The sequence below is a fragment of the Bombina bombina genome, chromosome 12, assembly GCF_027579735.1.
Source record: "Bombina bombina isolate aBomBom1 chromosome 12, aBomBom1.pri, whole genome shotgun sequence".
In the NCBI taxonomy this organism is placed as follows: Eukaryota; Metazoa; Chordata; class Amphibia; order Anura; family Bombinatoridae; genus Bombina; species Bombina bombina.
Genome location: NC_069510.1, coordinates 26524809 through 26541791, shown reverse-complemented (window position 1 = coordinate 26541791; position 16983 = coordinate 26524809). Strand labels below are relative to the sequence as shown.

Below are 16983 nucleotides of genomic sequence, written 5' to 3'. Positions count from 1 at the left end.
TCATATATACTTTATACAATCATATATACTTTATACATTCATATATACTTTACACAATCATATATACTTTACTTTACACAATCATATATGCTTTATACAATCATATATACTTTACTTTACACAATCATATATACTTTACTTTATACAATCATATATACTTTTTTACAATCATATATACTTTACTTTATACAATAATATATACTTTACTTTATACAATCATATATACTTTATACAATCATATATACTTTATTTTACACAATCATATATACTTTATACAATCATATATACTTTATACAATCATATATACTTTACTTTATACTATCATATATACTTTACTTTATACAATCATATATACTTTATACAATCATATATACTTTATACATTCATATATACTTTACTTTACACAATCATATATATTTACTTTATACAATCATATATGCTTTACTTTACACAATCATGTATACTTTATACATTCATATATACTTTACTTTACACAATCATATATACTTTACTTTATACAGTAATATTTACTTTATACAATCATATATACTTTATACAATCATATATACTTTACTTTATACAATCATATATACTTTATACAATCATATATACTTTACTTTACACAATCATGTATACTTTATACATTCATATATACTTTACTTTACACAATCATATATACTTTACTTTACACAATCATATATACTTTACTTTATACAATTATATATACTTTACTTTATACAATCATATTTACTTTATACAATCATATATACTTTACTTTATACAATCATATATACTTTATACAATCATATATACTTTACTTTACACAATCATGTATACTTTATACAATCACATATACTTTATACATTCATATATACTTTACTTTACACAGTCATATATACTTTACTTTACACAATCATATATACTTTACTTTATACAATCATATTTACTTTATACAATCATATATACTTTACTTTATACAATCATATTTACTTTATACAATCATATATACTTTACTTTATACAATCATATATACTTTATACAATCATATATACAGGGAGTGCAGAATTATTAGGCAAGTTGTATTTTTGAGGATTAATTTTATTATTGAACAACAACCATGTTCTCAATGAACCCAAAAAACTCATTAATATCAAAGCTGAATAGTTTTGGAAGTAGTTTTTAGTTTGTTTTTAGTTATAGCTATTTTAGGGGGATATCTGTGTGTGCAGGTGACTATTACTGTGCATAATTATTAGGCAACTTAACAAAAAACAAATATATACCCATTTCAATTATTTATTTTTACCAGTGAAACCAATATAACATCCCAACATTCACAAATATACATTTCTGACATTAAAAAACAAAACAAAAACAAATCAGTGACCAATATAGCCACCTTTCTTTGCAAGGACACTCAAAAGCCTGCCATCCATGTATTCTGTCAGTGTTTTGATCTGTTCACCATCAACATTGCGTGCAGCAGCAACCACAGCCTCAAAGACACTGTTCAGAGAGGTGTACTGTTTTCCCTCCTTGTAAATCTCACATTTGATGATGGACCACAGGTTCTCAATGGGGTTCAGATCAGGTGAACAAGGAGGCCATGTCATTAGATTTTCTTCTTTTATACCCTTTCTTGCCAGCCACGCTGTGGAGTACTTGGACGCGTTTGATGGAGCATTGTCCTGCATGAAAATCATGTTTTTCTTGAAGGATGCAGACTTCTTCCTGTACCACTGCTTGAAGAAGGTGTCTTCCAGAAACTGGCAGTAGGACTGGGAGTTGAGCTTGACTCCATCCTCAACCCGAAAAGGCCCCACAAGCACATCTTTGATGATACCAGCCCAAACCAGTACTCCACCTCCACCTTGCTGGCGTCTGAGTCGGACTGGAGCTCTCTGCCCTTTACCAATCCAGCCACGGGCCCATCCATCTGGCCCATCAAGACTCACTCTCATTTCATCAGTCCATAAAACCTTAGAAAAATCAGTCTTGAGATATTTCTTGGCCCAGTCTTGACGTTTCAGCTTGTGTGTCTTGTTCAGTGGTGGTCGTCTTTCAGCCTTTCTTACCTTGGCCATGTCTCTGAGTATTGCACACCTTGTGCTTTTGGGCACTCCAGTGATGTTGCAGCTCTGAAATATGGCCTAACTGGTGGCAAGTGGCATCTTGGCAGCTGCACGCTTGACTTTTCTCAGTTCATGGGCAGTTATTTTGCGCCTTGGTTTTTCCACACGCTTCTTGCGACCCTGTTGACTATTTTGAATGAAATGCTTGATTGTTCGATCATCACGCTTCAGAAGCTTTGCAATTTTAAGAGTGCTGCATCCCTCTACAAGATATCACTATTTTTGACTTTTCTGATCCTGTCAAGTCCTTCTTTTGACCCTGTTACGGTTGCCTCCAGGCTGGCTGGAAGTTGGACCGTAGAAAAGGATGCTCCTAGCGCTCACCAAAGAATCATCAGCACCATAGTCAGCAATCCCTGTAGTGATATTAGCTGAAGCTGTCCCCTACAAACATGAGTCAAAGCTGCAAGTTAGAGGGACAGAAAATAGGTCTGATGTGCTGGAGCACACAGCCTGCTTTTATTCAGGTTACATGCAAACAGGACACTCTCAGGGGGAGGCATAAAATCCCCCATCACACATTTGATATTAGATAGAGAGACACTCCCTTTGACAGGCCACAACATTTACTTCAGCAGATAACATTTTACACACAATAAAACAATGCAGTCCACCTTATCAATACTAGTCTGATTAGACAATGGGAAAGTTGATCACTAAACCTAATTAGAGCTAATCCCAGCAGACTTGTATTTAGAATAGGTTTCTTGAAGCTGAACAAAATTTAACTCTTAATGGCACACAATGAAACTGAACCAAGTGGGAGAAAGCCAGGGACAAGTCGTTTCACAGGTCTGGGGACATAGTCTTAAAGGGGGCATTGTTCATCAAAGTCACAATATGTCCCCAGATGGTTCTTAAAGGGCCACACACACCCAACAAAAGTCAATATGTCCTCAGGGGCACAATCTTCCAGGGGCCATAGTCATGTGGAAGGAGGCTGGCAAATAGGCTTCTCCAAAATCCAGGGAAGCAGGGCAATTTTTCATTTAAAGGGCCAGTTACAAACAGCAGTTTGTAACATATCTCCCCTTTTGGAGGGAGACTAACCAGGCACCTGACCTTCTGCCGGTCAGTGCCCAAGTTAGTCTCGCAACCCACCCACAAATAATCGCTAGCAGCAAAGTAGCCCCCCCACAATACGTAGTACTGGCCTGTAAGTTCCAGGTTGCAGGATGAAAGTGCAGCATCCTCGGCCTTCCTGGCGCAGCTGGGCAAATAGCTGATGGTACTTGGGGGGCAGAGGCCAGCGGCACTCTGCCCTGGTGCCAGCGCTTCTGCTGGGGTGAGGGGTTTGCAGGCCAGTCCTGTAACAAGGGGGTCTGTAGGGCAGAGGCCAGCAGCGCTCTGTCCTGATGCCAGCTCTTCTGCTGGGGGAATTGGGGCATAGTCCTGCCCGGTGGCAAAGGGAACGTGGGGGTCAGAGGGGGTTAACATCTCCACTGTTAACCCTGGGCCCAAGTTAGGAGTTAGCTGGGGAGGGGGAGATTGGCTTACCTCCTCCTCCTGATACTCCGGTGGCCGTTGGGAAGGGAGGTCGATGCTCTCCGCTTCCTGTGGAACATGCTGCGGCTGGGGAGAGAGACCGGTTGTCTCCTCTCCCTGGAAGGCACACTCCGGCTGGGGAGGGAGGTCGATGCTCTCCCCTCCCTGTAGCTGGGTCTGTCGCTGGGGATCTGGGCCGCCTGCCCAGCATCCCTGTAGGGCCGGTAGAGAGACTGCGGTCCCATCTCCACCTGCCTGCTGGGGGTCCTCCCAGGACCAGTCTATGAGGCCTGCTGCCTCTGGTATCTCTGGCTGGGGAAGGAGACTGGTTGTCTCTTCCCTCTGCACGGTATACTGCCGCTGGGGAGGGAGGTCGCTGCTCTCCTCTCCCTGTAACTCCGGCTGCCGCTGGGGAGGGAGGTCGTTGCTCTCCGCTCCCTGTGACTCACTTTCTCGCTGGAGACCAGGTGTCCAGACCCTCAAACTCCACAGTTGGCGCTCAAAGGCTCGTGCCGCTTTGTTCTCCGTATCCAATTCCCGGATGATGCGACTGACTACCTCCTGCGCAGGGTCTGGACCATATCGGACTAGCCGCCTCTTTACCTCTGGAACGAAATCCGCGCCCTCATAGCGACGGATCAGGTTGAGGTGCTCTTCACAGGGTTCTGACCAGTGTCTTGTCAGCTCCATGCTGCTGTAGGTAGGGACGCTGCGCAGTGGCTAGCGTTGCCCTCAATAACTCTCCTACGATACCAGTGCTGTTGTGGTGCTGCTCCTTGCGCTAGGACGCTAATCCCACCGCTGCCGCCAAATGTTACGGTTGCCTCCAGGCTGGCTGGAAGTTGGACCGTAGAAAAGGATGCTCCTAGCGCTCACCAAAGAATCATCAGCACCATAGTCAGCAATCCCTGTAGTGATATTAGCTGAAGCTGTCCCCTACAAACATGAGTCAAAGCTGCAAGTTAGAGGGACAGAAAATAGGTCTGATGTGCTGGAGCACACAGCCTGCTTTTATTCAGGTTACATGCAAACAGGACACTCTCAGGGGGAGGCATAAAATCCCCCATCACACATTTGATATTAGATAGAGAGACACTCCCTTTGACAGGCCACAACATTTACTTCAGCAGATAACATTTTACACACAATAAAACAATGCAGTCCACCTTATCAATACTAGTCTGATTAGACAATGGGAAAGTTGATCACTAAACCTAATTAGAGCTAATCCCAGCAGACTTGTATTTAGAATAGGTTTCTTGAAGCTGAACAAAATTTAACTCTTAATGGCACACAATGAAACTGAACCAAGTGGGAGAAAGCCAGGGACAAGTCGTTTCACAGGTCTGGGGACATAGTCTTAAAGGGGGCATTGTTCATCAAAGTCACAATATGTCCCCAGATGGTTCTTAAAGGGCCACACACACCCAACAAAAGTCAATATGTCCTCAGGGGCACAATCTTCCAGGGGCCATAGTCATGTGGAAGGAGGCTGGCAAATAGGCTTCTCCAAAATCCAGGGAAGCAGGGCAATTTTTCATTTAAAGGGCCAGTTACAAACAGCAGTTTGTAACAGACCCATTTTGCCAAAGGAAAGTAAGTTGCCTAATAATTATGCACACCTGATATAGGGTGTTGATGTCATTAGACCACACCCCTTCTCATTACAGAGATGCACATCACCTAATATGCTTAATTGGTAGTAGGCTTTCGAGCCTATACAGCTTGGAGTAAGACAACATGCATAAAGAGGATGATGTGGTCAAAATACTAATTTGCCTAATAATTCTGCACTCCCTGTACTTTACTTTATACAATCATATATACTTTATACAATCATATATACTTTATACATTCATATATACTTTGCTTTATACAATCATATATACTTTATACAATCATATATACTTTACTTTATACAATTATATATACTTTATACATTCATATATACTTTACTTTAAACAATCATATATATTTTACTTTACACAATAATATACTTTACTTTAGACAATCATATATACTTTACTTTACACAATCATATACTTTACTTTACACAATCATATACTTTACACAATCATATACTTTACTTTACATAATCATATACTTTACACAATCATATATACTTTACTTTACACAATCATATACTTTACTTTAGACAATCATATATACTTTACTTTATACAATCATATATACTTTATGCAATCATATATACTTTATACATTCATATATACTTTATACAATCATATATACTTTACACAATCATATACTTTACTTTAGACAATTATATATACTTTATACATTCATATATACTTTATACATTCATATATACTTTATACATTCATATATACTTTACTTTACACAATCATATACTTTACTTTAGACAATTATATATACTTTATACATTCATATATACTTTATACAATCATATATACTTTATACATTCATATATACTTTATACAATCATATATACTTTATACATTCATATATACTTTATACAATCATATATACTTTATACATTTATATATACTTTACTTTATACAATCATATATACTTTATACAATCATATATACTTTATACATTCATATATACTTTATACAATCATATATACTTTACTTTACACAATCATATACTTTACTTTAGACAATGATATATACTTTATACATTCATATATACTTTATACAATCATATATACTTTAATTTACACAATCATATACTTTACTTTAGACAATGATATATACTTTATACATTCATATATACTTTATACAATCATATATACTTTATACATTCATATATACTTTACTTTACACAATCATATACTTTACTTTAGACAATGATATATACTTTATACATTCATATATACTTTATACAATCATATATACTTTATACATTCATATATACTTTACTTTACACAATCATATATATTTTACTTTACACATACACCTGCTATACAAACACACAAGAGTTCATCATTACAGATTTTTATAAGCTATTTAGATAATACGGATACTAGTGAGAATTTGTTTCGCTTTCTCTCTTTACAGGTATTTGGCAACATTGCGTTGGTGGACGATAGCGCCATTAACAGACATAATAATTTCCGAACCTTCCTGCAGGCCTTAATGCTCCTCTTCAGGTATGGCCTATTTTCAAGAAATATTATATTTACCAGTAGGTTGCCGAGCCTTTTTTATAGGATCAAATTCTTTTGTCAATTGTTTCAATAATATATAATACATTTTTTTCAGTAAATAGAAAACGCAAGCGTATGCGCTGCTTCTACATGCAATTATGTATGGTTAAAGGGACAGGAAACGCCAACATTTCCTTTCATGATTACATGAACGTAAAATTTAAAATAACTTTCCAATTTACTTCTATTATCAGTTTTGTTTCATTCTCTTGTTATCTTTTGCTGAAGGAACATCATTGCACTACTGGCAGCTAGCTGAATACATCTAGTTAGCCAATCACAAGACAAGTGTGGGCAGGCACCAATCAGCAGCTAGCTCCCACTAGTGTATGATATGTGCATATTCTCTTTCAACAAGGGATACCAAGAGAAGGAAGCAAATATAAAATAGAAGTGAATTTAAAAGTGTCCTAAAATGACCCGCTCTATCTGAATCATGCAAGTTTAATTTTTTCTTTTCTATCCCTTTAATTTTAGTTTCCAAGGTTCAACTCTGAATTATAGCGACATGGAAGTTCTTAGTTTCCTATTTCAATTTAAAAAAAAACATTACAGACTCCATTTTTGGCATGAAAATGAAGATTCAATTTCATAAAAATAGGTCCTAGATTTTTAGAAGCCAAAAACTTGTTGGTGCGACTTTTACAAAATTAATTTTATACTTTGTAGTATACGCTCTTACAGACATACAACAAATATTGGGGTTTCCCATGAGTTAAGCATCTGTTGTGAAAAAAATTTAAGAAAATATTGAATATAATTTTGTTTTTATTTTACCAGTTGCTAAATATTTTCCCACTAAAATATTAGTATTATAATACCCTGGTCTGAATATGTCAACAAATTACATTTTTATATTTTTTAATTAAATTTGTTTTAAATGCGCATTGTAGCGCAAACATAAATGGTTATAGTTGCATTAAAGCTGTGCCTGTGATTTTTCTCTTAGGAGCGCAACAGGGGAAGGTTGGCATGAGATTATGCTGGCGTGTCTCAGTAAACGACCCTGCGACCCTCGATCGGGCAACGTCAAAGATGAATGTGGAAGTGATTTTGCATATTTTTATTTTGTCTCCTTCATCTTTTTGTGCTCCTTTCTGGTAAGTCTAAAAATATGAATGTAAAAGTAAGTGTATCAAACACGCCCAACGTTTTTTTGTTGAGCGCAGTTTCTTCATAGTGGAATTAACTTGATGCCATATTGTGTTATACTCACAGTTATGCTAAAGATAATTCATCTTAATAACATTAGATTATGTTTACATTTTAGTTAGAAATTACTAAGGAATTAGTTACTATGAATTAATCTCAATCGACTGTATATATCACATTACAAATTTGGTACTATTACACATGGCTAAAGGGAAAGATTATCCAATTTTTTTCTCCTCTTTAATTTGTTCTTAATGTTCTTTTTTACCTCCTAGAGTGTATTAATTAGTTTACAAGTAGCTCCTTTACCTTTATATCAGCATTTGAAATCTCTAATCTTGCCTGTGGTATCCCTACCTGTACTGAAAGTTTCTATACTTAAATCTAGGCTATAATTTTTAATCTACAGATCTCACTGGTTTTTCTCACAGATTAAATGGTGGCAAGATTTTATCAAAATACTCAGAACACTTATTATTATGAAAATTATTTATGAAAAAATAACAATTTTAAGGTGCAGTGAACACAGCGTAATTTGATTTTAAACATACGTTGGGTTCTCCCTGTGTACTTTGATCTCCATTGCAAACTTTTACTTTGCAGAAAGCTCTCATTATTTTTAAGGGAAACATCTCGACACTTGCAGGGACAGACACCTTTTTAATAGAATTACACGAAGGCTTGCGTGGAAAACCATGTCTAGACTGCCAATTGTTTTAGATTTTGCACCTAAGGATTTAGTAAAAAAAAAGATATGGCAGCATTTGTGTGTAGAGAAAGTGATAACATAAGGAGAACTGCATGCTCAACCCATTTTGCCGGGTTGTGTTGTCAAAGAACAAAAACAGCTGTTTCATATAACAAAATAAACCCAAATAAGTGATTTCTCATATGTTTTATACTCAGCTACTGTTATAACATATCATTGGAATCACATAAAGGGAAAAACAGTTTACAGCTTACTATCCCTTTAATTACCTAGTGGGAAGCATGGAGCTGGTTTTTCAATCACAAATGACTGGTGCCTGTTTTCTGATCAGAGCAAAACCCTTGGAGGGCACAAGTACATAAACACATGCAAATGCTGATGATTTATTTCAACTCTAATAACTGGGACAGTACCACACCCCTGAGCCTAACAATACCAAGAAAATGAATTAGATCTGATCATGGAAGTCAATTGGAAAAGTTTCTTAAAATTGTACAATCTATCTGAAGTGTGAAAGAAAAACTCCAGGTTTATTGTCACTTTAATTAATTATTCCTATGGTCTAGTGCAGGGGTCAGCAACCTTGGCTGCCCAGATGTTTTGAAACTACATTTCCCATGATGCTGAGAAACTCTTTAGGCTTTCTGAGCATCATGGGATATGTAGATCCAACAAGTCTGGCATGCCAATTTTGCTGACCGTTGATCTAGTGAACTTGCATTGAATGTTGGTTATATTTATTTTGTTCCAGTATTACTGATGCAGCCATTTAATATAAAAATAAAGGGTAGGCCCTGCACTCACTGCAAAGTATCAGGTGCACGCTACAGGGGTCCATGCACATACCCCAAATCCAAACAGCAAAGCGTAAGTTTCAATAGCCTTTCATTTGAGACATCACAAAAAAACAATAAACGCCGGGGGTCTAACGCGACCCCCGACGTTTCTTGTTTTTCCGCCGTTTTTTGTTTTTTTGTGATGTCTCAAATTAAAGGCTATTGAAACTTACGCTTTGGTGCTACTACTCTCTATTTGTTATTTTTTGTGATGGACCAGTGAATGAAATATTATATGAAAAAAAACCTCAATGATCCAATAGAATGTGAGATTTCATTTATTAGAGCTAATTGGACTAATAGAGATGAGATAAGTTTATTAAAGTGACACTAAACCCACATTTGTTTTCTTTCACGATTCAGACAGAGCAGCAATTTTAAGCAACTATCTAGTTTACTCCTATTATAAATTTTTTTTCTCTTGCTATCTTTATTTGAAAAAGCAGGAATGTAAGGTAAGCAGGCGGTCCGTTTTTGGTTCAGAACCTGGGTAGCGTTTGCTGATTGGTGGCTACATTTAGCTTACATTCTTGATTTTTAAATAAAGATACCAAAGGAACAAAGAAACATTGATAAGAGAAGTAAATCTGAAAGTTGCTTAAAATTGCATGCTCTATCTGAATCATGAAACAAAAAAAAATGGGTTTGTGTCCCTTTAAGCAGAGTTCAAATAACTAAAAGAAATGAGTTATATCATTGAAGAGCACTCAGTGGTCCTAGATTTTCATAGTTTTATAGAGCTTTACGCAGGGAACCACTAGAAGGAGTAATTTTATTGAGAGGTGCTGAATAGGCACTACATAAACTATTAATTTCATGAAACACCCAACTGACCAAATAAGAATAAAGAAATTATACATTTTATGTAGAATCACTTGCTGGACTAAAACAAATGAGTAATTTATAGAGGCGCACTCAATGGATTTTAAAGAAGTGGATCCATTTATGGAGGAACACTCAATGGAATATATAGAAGTGGATCCATTGATGGAGGAACACAATGGAATTTATAGAAGTGGATCCATTTATGGAGGAGCACTCAATGGAATTCATAGAAGTGGATCCATTTATGGAGGAACACTCAATGGAATTTATAGAAGTGGATCCATTTATGGAGGAACACTCAATGGCATTTATAGAAGTGGATCCATTTATGGAGGAACACTCAATGGAATTCATAAAAGTGGATCCATTTATGTAGTAAAACTCAATGGAATTTATACAAGTGGATCCATTTATGCAAGAGCACTCAATTGAATTTAAAGAAGTGGATCCATTTATGCAGGAGCACTCAATATAATTTATAGAAGTGGATCCATTTATGCAGGAACACTCAATGGAATTTATAGAAGTGGATCCATTTATGCAGGAGCACTCAGTGGAATTTATAGAAGTGGATTTATTTATGGAGGAGCACTCAATGGAATTTATAGAAGTGGATCTATTTATGGAGGAGCAACCAATGGAATTCATAGAAGTGGATCCATTTATGGAGGAACACTCAATGGAATTTATAGAAGTGTATCCATTTTTGGAGGAGCACTCAATGTAATTCATAGAAGTTGATCCATTTTTGGAGGAACACTCAATGGAATTCATAGAAGTGGATCCATTTATGGAGGAACACTCAATAGAATTTATAGAAGTGGATCCATTTATGGAGGAGCACTCATTGGAATTCATAAAAGTGGATCAATTTATGAAGTAACACTCAATGGAATTTAAAGAAGTGGATCCATTTATGGAGTAAAACACAATCGGCTAGATTACGAGTTTTGCTTTATGGGTGAAAAAGCAGCGTTATGGCTCTTTTCACTACCGCTGGTATTACGAGTTTTGCAGGTATAGGTGTACGGCACACTTTTTTGGCCGTAACGCAACGTAACTACCGCAGCTTTCAATAAGTCCTTTTTCAATGGAACTTCCACAGCGCCGGTATTACGAGTTTGCATGTCCAGCCAAAAAGTGAGCGGTACAGCCTATACCATCAAGATCCATACCGTAAACTGAAAGTCAGTAGTTATGGCTTTTATGTTACAAAGCTGTAACATAAAACTCATAACTAAAGTGCTAAAAAGTACACTAACACCCATAAACTACCTATTAACCCCTAAACCGAGGCCCTCCCACATTGCAAACACTAAAATAAAATTATTAGCCCCTAATCTGCCGCTCCGGACATCGCTGCCACTATAATAAACATATTAACCCCTAAACCGTCGTACTCCCGCATCGCAAACACTAGTTAAATATTATTAACCCCTAATCTGCTGTCCCTAACATCGCCGCAACCTGCATTACTATTATTAACCCCTAATCTGCTGCCCAGAAAATCACCGCCACTATACTAAAGTTATTAACCCTTAAACCTAACCCTAAGTCTAACCCTAACACCCACTAACTTTAATATAATTAAAATAAATCTAAATCAATATTACTATCATTAACTAAATAATTCCTATTTAAAACGAAATACTTACCTATAAAATAAACCCTATGCTAACTACAATATAACTAATATGTCTTACACTAAAACTTAACTTTACACTACAATTAAATAAATTATAATAATTAAATACAATTAACTAAATTACAAAAAAACAAACACTAAATTACACAAAATAAAAAATAAATGATCAAATATTTAAACTAATTACACCTAATCTAATAGCCCTATCAAAATAAAAAAGCCCCCCCAAAATAAAAAAAAGCCCTAGCCTAAACTAAACTACCAATAGCCCTTAAATGGGCCTTTTGTGGGGCATTGCCCCAAATAAATCATGTCTTTTACCTGTAAAAAAAAATACAAACAACCCCCCAACAGTAAAACCCACTACCCACACAACCAAACCCCCCAAATAAAGTCCTATCTAAAAAACCTAAGCTCCCCATTGCCCTGAAAAGGGCATTTGTATCGGCATTGCCGTTAAAAGGGCATTTAGCTTTTTTTCAGCCCAAACCCTAAGCTAAAAATAAAACTCCCCCAATAAACCCTTAAAAAATCTAACACTAACCCCCGAAGATCCACATACAGTTTTTGAAGACCGGACATCCATCCTCAACGAAGCGACAGAAGTCCTCAGTGAAGCCGGCCGAAGTCTTCATCCAAGCCGGCAGAAGTCTTCATCTAGACGGCATCTTCTATCTTCATCCATCTGGCGTGGAGCGGCTCCATCTTCAAGACATCTGGCGCGGAGCATCCTCTTCTGACGACGGCTAATGAAGAATGAAGGTTCCTTTAAGGGATGTCATTCAAGATGGCGTCCCTTGAATTCCGATTGGCTGATAGAATTCTATCAGCCAATCGGAATTAAAGGTGAAAAAAATCCTATTGGCTGATGCAATCAGCCAATAGGATTGAGCTTTAATCCTATTAGCTGATTCAATCAGCCAATAGGATTGAGCTTGCATTGGCTGATAGGATTAAAGCTCAATCCTATTGGCTGATTGCATCAGCCAATAGGATTTTTTCACATTTAATTCTGATTGGCTGATAGAATTCTATCAGCCAATCGGAATTCAAGGGACGCCATCTGGGATGATGTCCCTTAAAGGAACCTTCATTCTTCGTTAGCCGCCGTCAGAAGCAGATGCTCCCCGCCGGATGTCTTGAAGATGGAGCCGCTCCACGCCGGATGGATGAAGATAGAAGATACAAAGACATGGGGAATCAAATCTCCATGTGGTTTTTATGACATATGTTAATGAATACAAGAATGAACTAGACACACAATGGAAGAACAGTCAAATCAATTGGCCATTTATTTTCAGAATCAACCTCTTAAATATCATGTTAACCCAGTGAATTTTTGTAAGTAGTGCTCCCTTCACACAAGTAGTGCTCCCTTTCACACAGAAAGCATCCTCACTTCCAATCCTGAAATCCCAATAGACATCAATATAGATGTCGTCATAGATTCTGGCATGATATGGGCATGTTTATGAGAAGAATACATTGTTTCTTTCTTCCCAAAGATGGACCATGCTATGCAGGACATCAATTAGTACTAGCCCATGAGTAGGTGGATCTTGTATTTGTTAGATGTGATATTGATCAGGTTTATCTAGAGATCAAGATTATGGAGCCCAAGGGGCCAATTTATCAGGACCCGAATGGGGCCGTATACACCCTATTCCGTGCGAGTCTTCAGGCTCGCTGGAAACCGGAGTTAAAAAGCAGTGGTCTTAAGACCACTGCTCCTTAAATCGTCCACCTACTTTGAGGCGGCGGAAAGCAATCCGCCCGATTGCATACGATTGTTTTGATTGACACCCTCTGCTAGCAGCTGATTGGCCACGAATATGCAGGGGGCGGCATGTGCAGGGGGCAGTATGGGGCCGTATACACCTGTTTCCGTGCGAGCCTTGAGGCTTGCCGGTAACAGAAGTTAAGAAGCAGTGGTCTTAAGACAGCTGCTCCTTAACTTGTCCACCTGCTCTGAGGCAGCAGACAGCAATCCGCCAGATCACATACGATCGGGTTGATTGACACCCCCTGTTAGCAGTTGATTGTCCGTGAATGTGTAGGGGGCTGCATTGCACAATCATTTCTAGTGAAATGTTTGTGCAATGATAAATGCAGACGACATATGGTGTTGTCGTTCGCACTTTCATAAATCGGCCCCCATGACTGGTGACAAAAAACAAAGACAAACTCTAAAACTTAATGGTTATCATGGTCCAAAGCAAGCTATGGTCAAATCTAAGGCATAAACAGATAACTAAAAATTGAATGAAGACCGCATGACAGATGCTCACTTAAGAAGGATGATGACACACATGGTATTGTCATGACATCCATGTGTGCGTTATCTTGTAAAAGATTCCAAATCTAGATGGTAATACACCATACGTTACCATGTAGGGATATGCTGCTGAGTATGACTTTTGTGGAGATTACAAGGTCAGAATAGAATGTAGGTATCTAATGGCCAAACCCAAGCAAAATAGCCAATATCCCTCCTTAGTGACAGGTCCTGGATAATAATAAAAAGGAATGGATAATTAATTTCTATAGGACAGGTTTCAATTTACAAATTTTAGGACATCTGTAGCTATAAATGCTCTTTTTCCCCTAGAAAAGGTTTTCTCATTGACAAACTTATTTTACTGAATAAACATTCAGTAAATGGGATTACTATTCTCTGGAGTTTTGGAGATGAAAGACTAATTTCTCCAGATTAAACTTTATATTTGATGTTTAAATATTTAGATATGTAACAAATACTGATAGTGGATCTCTAGTACTTGTATTAAAACCACATTTAAAAAGCATTAAGGTTAAAACATGTCAAGGAACCTTGGCAGAAAATGAGTACTTATACTTGTAATACAATCTGACAGATTAAGTAATTGGTCCCAGTTGGTAGTCTTCACTAGAGCAAGTACCTTGCTTCTCTTGGTTCATTTATCTTAATCTGTCATGATTTTCTGATATCCTCTCAGTTTCCATCAATTTTTAAGCCTGTGGAATGCTGTTCTAATGTTATAAGGTTCCATTGTTACCACAGAACAATGTTAAACACTGTAATAACATAAGCAGGGCTAATTTGGAAATGGAGTTTCCAAAACTAACATTGAAAGCTGCACAATGTATAGAAATTAGAGTTTTATTAATCAATGAGCTGGTCTATAATATTAACAACTGTTAAATATCATTCGGCCCTTAATTGTGTCCTGAAACATTTCTAAGAATTCTACTTTGTTAGAATAATTTGACAACATTTTTGGATTTAGTTGTCCAGAGTATTCCAAGATTTCAGTGGACACCCCACATATCTATGTAAAAAAAAGATTGATGTCCCCCACACACATTTTCTGTACTGTTATCAATATTTACTATGTGCCTGGTTAGACTTGGTGTCTATAACCATTTTTTCTTTTGTGACCATCACCTTTAAATTCCTTTTTAATGTATTTTTTTTGTTGTTGTTGTTGTTTGTGTTTCCTTTGAATAGATGCTAAATCTCTTTGTGGCCGTCATCATGGATAATTTTGAATATCTGACGCGTGACTCTTCAATCTTGGGTCCACACCACCTGGATGAATTTATCCGTGTCTGGGCAGAGTATGACCCAGCTGCTTGGTATGTAAAAGAACATGACTGCAAAATTTGCCCACATGTTTATTATCTTAGAAAATAAAACTAACTGCAAAAAAAGAGGTCACTGTCGAAAAGGAACAATTTTTAGGGCTTCATATTTTGTTATACATAATTTATTTGTGAATATGAACAGTGTTCCCTGATATCCATGATCCTCAAAAGCAAATAAAAGTGTTGTATGTGTCTGTAATATAACTATGTATATAATTGTTTCACAGTACTGAGATGACTATAGATTACATTATTCTCTATATAAGTTAGTATGTTAATAAGATTCAACCTTCTTGACTTCAGCTGCTCATAACAATAACCAAAGGGCAGAAGGACAGTTTATAAATATGCCATATAGAGTATCCATATTTACATTACATATCCTGCACAAATGTTGACAGTAGAAATAACAGTAGCCTATTTAATAGTTTCCCCCTCCCATTTAAAGATTACTGGAGCAATTTATTGATGACATAATTGTCTTGATTCCTAGTTTTAAAGCAATTAAGGCTTTTGTATTTCCTTTTTTCCAGCATATGACATAAAGGGTACCTTAACAATGTCCGTCATTAGTCTACTTTTTTTTACAATAGTTTTCTATTGATTTCATCTATGAAATAGCCAAAGCTTTCCCATAAAAGACTATTAATACCCTTGTTTAATAAGTCAAAGGCAAAGTGCCAGAAATGATTACAGTCCCCTTTGTGGGAAAGCCCTCCGTATAACAGTAATATTAATCATTATTTCATCACAAGTGGGAACATATTTGTATTATGAATTGTTTTAACATTATATGTAGAACTACATATTTTTTACAGGTGAAACATTATCTAACAATATTTTGTTTAATGAAATTTATACAGATTAATAAAAATGGTAAGAGGGTTTTTTTCAGCTATGTTAGACTGTAGTAGCCAAAAATATGTAGAATAATTTGATACTTTAAAAAACCTATTGAGATGTTTTCTATTGAATGATTTCACCAACTGATTTTCTTTGTTGAATCTAAAGGAGGACATTTTAAATATTTTATAGTTTTTGATACTAATTAGATAATTTTGATAACATAATTAGATGTTCTTGTGTCAAAAATAGTTTATTTTTTTATTTTTTTTATGTTTGTGAGCTGTGTTACTGTTCACCTATAGGAGTGTGAGAGCCAGTTAGCATTAATAGGTTGTACACTATTGATAATAATCATGTATTATTATTTTTTATATCAACTGAAATTGTGTTAACATTTGTTTATTTTATTTATATGAATATATGGTCTAGATTTAATAAACCTATACTCATCGCTATTGTATAGTCCATCAATAGTTGGCGGGACATGAATATACTTATGTAGATCTATTTCATAGACATATATGTGATAACTCGTACAA

At 36.3% G+C, this 16983-nt stretch overlaps 1 protein-coding gene across 1 annotated transcript in view; it reads left to right on the top strand.

Annotated features, from left to right (window-relative positions):
* CACNA1B (calcium voltage-gated channel subunit alpha1 B) overlaps nt 1-16983 on the top strand; it is a 575803-nt gene that overhangs the window by 500697 nt on the left and 58123 nt on the right. Inside the window, exons 37-39 of the mRNA XM_053695819.1 lie at nt 6659-6750; nt 7757-7907; nt 15462-15589. Coding sequence (XP_053551794.1) covers nt 6659-6750; nt 7757-7907; nt 15462-15589 — 371 coding nt within the window. The remainder of the gene's footprint in view (nt 1-6658; nt 6751-7756; nt 7908-15461; nt 15590-16983) is intronic.